Here is a 7,110-nt window from a genome sequence, read left to right as displayed (position 1 = left end):
TTGCGAGTATGAAAACCGAATATCCAATTGTAATTTTTAAATTGATGGAAATTCGCATCATTTTCAGTATTCATGAATTTTCGATAAAAATTACAATTTTCGGCATTTTTTATTCGGCAAATGTAATTTGCCATCATTATTATTCGATTCAATCAGTTTAATTTTATATTGATATTTTTTTTTGACACAACCCGAAAATTTGACCGTCTTCCCGAATGGATCTCAATTTCTATCGAAGATTTTTAATTTTAATATAAAAAATAAATGAAAATAAAATCCGATTTGAAAATGAAGAATAAGAGTTCCTTAACACTTACCGATACCAAAGCTCTTTCCCTTTATGGACATCGTTCCTTTAACAATGCTGAACAACAACTGACAACCAACATAGACATTTCGACGTGCGATAGGTGGTAGATGCGACGATTATAAACACACAGCAACATATGATTTGTTTACCTAATCAACAGTGTACACCGTTTGAATGAAGTTCTCTATCCGTCTTATTTTATTCATATATCTTGTTGGATTTTTCGGAATGGAGAAAATATATGCAACATAAATTATTATCATATGAAATTTCAAGCAAAAATATCAAATAAATAAAAACTTTTGCGGCAAATGAAAAATGTTGATTCTTTCATCTGTCATCGGATTTTCTGTGTACACTGTGCGATTGAGATAGACAGAGACTCGGTTAGCCTCATTAAAAAAAATTGGTTCATTGTCAGAATTTATTTGAGTGTGACCTAGTTTTGGAAATATTTTAATAGAAAATTAATTTTCCGAAATTGTTTTTCGCTTTTTCAAAGTAATTTTAATGCTTTTTTTTTGTTTATTGTGAAGAAATGCCATATACAAGGGTTGGACTGAATACACTGAACAAATTTAAAAAAAAAATCGAGCGATTTATTTGGTGTTAAAATAAAAACGACTTTTAACTGAAATGGTGGCATTCATTTATTTCAAATTCTTATTGAATTTCTTTTTTGATAAAATTATGTCGCACTTACCAACCGCCTTTCTGCAACACCAACCAGACACTACACTCTTATTATTTTGATATGAAATACATTTGACATATAAAGTGACAGTTTGAATTTGCCAGTCAATAAAGGGCGATTGAAATATAAAGAAAAAGCACAATTGCATTTTTTTTCTCGATGAAATTTAATGTAGCGAAAATTTGAATAAAAAAATGCACACATTTTTTCATGCCATATCCAATGGACGTTTGTGTCTTTTTTGAAATATCCGCAAAACTACATGAAAATCCCTAGTAACATTGTTTTATTATGACTGCTGTCATTGGGAGCTTGCGTTGCTAGGATATGTAACGTTTTGAGCATTTAAATCAAAAAAAAAAAAAAAATCTCCCAAATAAACAAATCGCTTTTTGACTATGGCACACAATTGAACTGATAGCAATGACTTTGGAATTTTATGAGCATTTTTTCCGCTAATTTTCATGCATTTCACATAACAAGCTTTGTATACTTACTACACTTACCAAAAGTAGGAAATAAATCAAAACAATGATGGATATTTTGTATTTTATTGAATCGAAATTGGAATTTAGCCTTAAATATGAACGGGATCCTATGACTTGAACGCTGTCCAACGATGAAATCGCCGAGATGATTCAGTTCCAAATTGATGGTTTCCGTTGTTTTTAAAAATGTCAATGTAAACTTTTCGGAAAACATCTACTCCAAACTAACTTCATTAAATTCACAAATTAATTTCTAAAGCTTTATTTTCATTTTATTATTTATTTATTTCATTCAAAAATCCATCAAAAATCGTTGAAAATTCCCAATAAAATTGATACTTACCTTGGTAGTGTCAAAACTGACACGAATCAATGCGCAAAAAAGAAGAGAAAAAAAAAACATATATTGCACTTAATTGCACCAATTTGCCCAAAAATGGTAAATTGTACAAAGTGGCACACAACTAATGCAAAAAGACACCCATTTAAATGCAATAGCTGCTTTCAAAATCGAATAAACAGCAAATGAATTCAATGTTTCAAATTGCCTTTAGTTGATATAAAAAAAAGACACGAAAAAAAATTCGATTGGTCCGCTGATTTGGTCATTTATGTTTGATTTGTTTGTTTTTATTTAAAAAAAAAACTCTTGAAAAATACCTGCTGATACTACCTTTTTAAAAAAATGCAAATCCATTCAAGCCAAATAGCTGCGATCACTGGTCATCATTTCGAACGCTCCAAAAAAAAAAACTTTCAACCGAAAAATCCAAAAACAAAAGAAATAATAAATTAATAATATGATCATTTTTATCACTGCTTTTTTGTTTTAATCAATGAAAGTCGATCGACACATACACACTGTTTTTGGTGTTAATGACGTTTTTCGCATTCGTTTAATGTTTACCTATTGTATGCGTATGCCAACGATTCCGTATTGCGTTTTCCACACTCAAACAACGTATATCAGAGCGTAGCCAACTTTGTTGACAGCCACGAATCGAATTCAATACCAAATATGTAGCATGAAAACAACAAAATGTAAACACACATGTTCATCGTATGACGTATTCGGAACAATCTGCTGTATATGTGTTGTGCCAAATCTTTTTCATCATCATCCGTCAATGAGGCAGAAAAGAAAAATTCAAAATTATCAAACATCAACAATAACGATGATTTTACGAAGACGACAATGTGTCATTGAAATAAACTGTAATAAATTGAGTGCTCACCTGATAGAATGTGACCTTCTGTACGGCCAGACTAATAAAACACAAACATTTCCCACTTACGTTGCGAATGGTGCTCCGAATTTGATCCATATCAAACTGATCCCTTTCGATACCAATGATTTGTGCCACGAAATATTGTTTACACAATTTTTCGCCAATTCTCCTTGGTTTCACACACGATTTTTTTTCCTCACGCCTGTTGAATATATTTTTATATCATCGATCGCTCTTCACATCGCACCGAGAACAAGACAACGAATGACAATTTTCGACGTTTTATTTTATTTGTTATGATACTGTGGTGCTTTTATACACACTACCTCTAAATTGCAATACGTCAAATACTTTGAATGCGATGCTTGAATGTTTACAAAAATATATCGTTTCGTGTTTTGGTTGCGGCAGCACCGAAAGAGATATCCATACGCGACCGAATGTATGTGTTTCTCTTTTTTTCGTTTCGACTATGCTACGCATTTATAATGAACAATCGCGACCTTATTACAATCACACACATGTTCGTATCTCGGATAGTACGGTGCTTTCGCAATGAACGCAAACCATTCACCTTAAAAATGTTTTTTTTTTGTTGTACGCTGATTGCGTCGCATGCGTTGTTGAGCATTTACTTTGTTTTGATTTTGATTACGGCTACCGTTGTACCGTAAACACGACATTGTGGACGTGCTTACGCTACAGATTTCATTGAACGCAGTTGCATATAAATAGATGGTTACGTTGAACAACAATTTATATGAAATCGCGCCAAATTCAACGCGCTCGGGAAAATGTACGGAGTTTTTTTTTATTGACTGTGTGACCCAACGACATCTGGCGAACAATGGAATGATTACATTAGATTTTCGGAACGAAGCCTCAACAATTTCGTTCACTTTCTTCTTTTGTTGATACGTACAGTGGTTTAAATGTAATTTTTGTGCTAAATTGTAAGTTTAAAATTGGTATTTAAGAAAAATAAACAAAACGTGTTTGATTTTATCGTAATTTAATTCAGTACTGTTTTTAGTAGTTGACGAAAAATTGTTTTTAGCAGTTGATTCGTTACTTCATTGATGTATTTAATACTATAAACATTCCAACACCCTCTCGAAAAGGTATAATGCTTGGTTAGCAACTGAACTACCAAACTTCACATTTGTTGATTGGATTCATTGGACTTCCAATTTGACAATTAAAATCTTTGGCGAATTCTTTTGAGTTCCTCAATGGTCCAAGTACACGAAATTCTCCCAAACTATGTACATCAAGTTCAATCTGAAGTTTTATCACATCTTAAAATACAAAAAAATAGAAATTCAAAGACTCTGACGTGGAATTCGATACAACTGGCTATGGATATCGATTACCTGGTCTATATATACTGCACCATGATTGTGCTGTTGAGAGCCAGAACATTTGTTTGGGGCTATAATTCAAAGCGGGTAATCTTCGCTCGGGTCCATGCTCTTTTTCCCATCTTTCATAGGCGAGATACGATTCTTTGACACCTCCATTATCAGCAATATCCTCACCTTGTGTTTTAGTGCCATTCAACTGCTCGTTTTCAATTGAAATGGAAAGGACATCAAATTTAAAGTGAACAAATTGGGAAAATAGTGGAAAAAATAATGAGACGTACTTGAAGACCAGTCAGCGGCTCAGTGAAGTTTCCGTATTGTTCAATGATGCATTTTACTTTTTCCGAAAAGTGTGACTTTGTTTCAGGTTTCCACCAATCAACCAAACTACCATTGAAATCTTTTATATATTTTAAGTTTAAAATAATTAATTTTTCTTTGTCTTATCTCATATGTCATATAAAAAATACCAAATCGACTGCCTTTATTATCGAATCCATGGGTTATTTCATGTCCAATGACCGTACCAATTGCTCCATAGTTCAAATATTGCGGGCCTTTTATAAAGAAAATATTTCGTTAGAAAGATGGCATATGCATGGCATTGGCAGTAATCGAACTTACGTTCGGACGAGAAGAAATGACCTTGTATAATACCTGCCTGAATGTCTGTAAGTAAAGCATTTGATTGAAAACATTGTTCTGGAATACATTGGTGTTGACAGTTTCAACTTGACACCAAAAGAGAGTAATGGAAAATCACCACCGGCTCGATCAACACTTGTGTGAGCTCATATCCCTTGGGAATCATAATATGTGTAAAAAATGCTTGCCTATACTATTTTCGTATGTGAAGTAAAATGCATTGACATCCGTTTCACTTGCATGTTCTATCCAAATGGTTTCATTTAACGGTTTAAGATATTGAAATTTTTCATCAATAAATATTTCCATATTCAAATAGGATGCGAGATAGTCATTTTCGTCAGTATCTAAGTTGCCGTAGTATTTTTCAATTTTTGAAATGTTCATAATTTCTTCTGTGTACCCAACATACGTGGACATTGCTTTTAATTTTTTGATAGCTGATTGACGTGTGTCGTTGTCCATCCAACTGGCATCATTTAAAATGAGTTCAAGTTCTTTGCGGATTCGATCTACCATTTCCAGGACAAGTTTTGTATCTTGTCGAAAGTACTTTTGCAAATACAATGCGCCAACGGCAACTGGGAAACTAGACAAAATGACAGAAATCATGATGACATTCAGACATTCTGGTGTAAAAATGAATTTCATTGCCAGGATTTATTGCAATGCAATTAATTTATATGGCCAAATGAGATTATCGTACAATTTGATAATATTTTTTATACAATCCCACACGAAATTATCAGTCATTTTTATGCGGTAATCTCTGTTGGCTTGATAAATTAAGCATATTCAGATCACTGTATAACAAACATACTATTGCCTCGTGATAGCCGTACATTCCTTCCATCTAGGCCATTGTTCTTGTGCACCGTAAACGTTTGTACGGTAAACCGATTGTCTACTGCGTAATTTATTGGTGAGGAAGAACGATGAAAATTCGGTAACGCGAAACATCATGTAGTTTGCAATGGTACGATTTGGTGTTTCTTGTAATAATTGGCCCAATTTTTCAAAGTAATACGGACCATCAACATATAGATACAAATTCTCATCGGTTGACCATGGTGGCGGCAATAACGCATTGATGTATTCAACCCACTGAATGTATGGATACAACGGTTGTATTTCTCGCAAAGGTTTATATAGATATGTGTTGTTTATTTGATCGTCACTTGACAGAGAAATCTATGCCGGATGATGAATTTTTACATAAATAACTTTTTACTTCTCTTTTTTCGACACACTTGAGAATGTACACTAAATGTGTAAGCATTGAAGACTTACATTTGCCAATTTAATTTGAAACTCCAGCGATTCTTTAAGTTCCCGTTCCGCTTGACCGCGGTGGGCACCGTAAATAACCGCTAAATCGACCATGTAGTCGTAATATTCCTTAACGAGTTTATTATCAAATCCTTTGCTCAAATATGTTCGACTCAAACCCAATGCAGCTTGACTTACGCCCAATATAATTGGCTGTGAAAATATGGGTATTTATCGCGGTAATCTCATTTTGACTATTTTGCAACCACTTTTATTGTTCAATAATAATAAAATTCCAAAAATGGATGGAAAAACTTACAGAGTCGTCAAGAAGTGATAATGAAAAAATATAATCCGTACTAAATCCAACTTTACGGAATTCTTTAATGGCCCATGTCCAATTCCATTCCGACTGAGTGTCCCATTCGTCACCTTTGAGAACTGGCCAACCACCAAGTTTATCGGTGATATCAAGCACCGGCCTCAATCCAAGATCTTCAATCAGAGTTGTGTTCATGCATGCTTTGTAGAATTTTTTCGGCAAATTAAACACTTTTGAATCATTTGGATCAATTTCTTCTCTAAGCAATGGACGTATTTGCTCCAGAACTTGTTCATCAGTTGTCAAAAATGTGCTGGCTGATACTTTTTCATCGTCAGGTTTGATGGTCTCTTTCACGAATTTTCCGCACGCAAAACTATAGAAATCATCGCATGCATCTACGGTTTGATCCATCAGACTCAGAATGCGTGACGCTTCATGAACGCATTTTGGTGTTAGACAAATGTCATCGCATTCATTTTTCTTCGTCTTGTGCACGCTCGATAATGAGATTTCATTGATATAAGGAGATTCGGCGATTGCCTTTTTTATCTTGGCTTCATTATGGGATATGCAAAGCAAAATGATGAGCAGAACAAACACGATTTTTAGTGATTTGTCAAATTACGATAATGGTCTAAATACCTTCGTTTATAATTTGTTTTATAATTTTATTTAACTTCGGTGGTAATCCAATGTTATTTAGTTTCCTATGAATGTGATTGCCATTGGCAATTGCTTTGAAAAGTTTTGAAAAGAAATTTATGAAATAATAAATTAGAATGGCTA

At 33.6% G+C, this 7,110-nt stretch overlaps 1 protein-coding gene and 2 long non-coding RNA genes across 4 annotated transcripts in view; all 3 read right to left on the bottom strand.

The window, feature by feature from the left end:
• Positions 1–6: 6 nt before the first annotated feature.
• Positions 7–1,060, bottom strand: LOC116347276. Of its 2 annotated transcripts, none has more exons than XR_004201678.1 (3): positions 1,014–1,060; positions 318–749; positions 7–229 (listed from the first exon to the last, which is right to left on the bottom strand). It is a non-coding gene; the product is annotated as an uncharacterized LOC116347276 (long non-coding RNA). The 2 variants fall into 2 exon arrangements; XR_004201679.1 differs by having other exon boundaries at positions 318–520; positions 1,014–1,042.
• A 747-nt stretch (positions 1,061–1,807) lies between these two features.
• LOC116347288 lies at positions 1,808–3,073 on the bottom strand. The gene is made up of 3 exons (XR_004201680.1): positions 2,728–3,073; positions 2,400–2,598; positions 1,808–2,245 (listed from the first exon to the last, which is right to left on the bottom strand). It is a non-coding gene; the product is annotated as an uncharacterized LOC116347288 (long non-coding RNA).
• Positions 3,074–3,858: 785 nt separating this feature from the next.
• LOC116347277 (neprilysin-2-like) overlaps positions 3,859–7,110 on the bottom strand; it is a 63,753-nt gene continuing 60,501 nt past the window's right edge. The window contains exons 2-11 of the mRNA XM_031777829.1: positions 6,967–7,059; positions 6,319–6,878; positions 6,021–6,212; positions 5,551–5,921; positions 4,919–5,319; positions 4,710–4,754; positions 4,556–4,642; positions 4,367–4,485; positions 4,095–4,281; positions 3,859–4,019 (exon numbers count right to left, since the gene is read on the bottom strand). Of these exons, the coding sequence (XP_031633689.1) occupies positions 3,868–4,019; positions 4,095–4,281; positions 4,367–4,485; positions 4,556–4,642; positions 4,710–4,754; positions 4,919–5,319; positions 5,551–5,921; positions 6,021–6,212; positions 6,319–6,878; positions 6,967–7,059 (2,207 nt within the window). The 3' untranslated portion in view covers positions 3,859–3,867. The remainder of the gene's footprint in view (positions 4,020–4,094; positions 4,282–4,366; positions 4,486–4,555; positions 4,643–4,709; positions 4,755–4,918; positions 5,320–5,550; positions 5,922–6,020; positions 6,213–6,318; positions 6,879–6,966; positions 7,060–7,110) is intronic.

Source organism: Contarinia nasturtii, unplaced genomic scaffold, assembly GCF_009176525.2.
Source record: "Contarinia nasturtii isolate CC-2019 unplaced genomic scaffold, AAFC_CNas_1.1 Cnas_scaffold_1768, whole genome shotgun sequence".
Taxonomy (NCBI): Eukaryota; Metazoa; Arthropoda; class Insecta; order Diptera; family Cecidomyiidae; genus Contarinia; species Contarinia nasturtii.
This window is presented reverse-complemented; position numbering and strand designations above follow the sequence as displayed.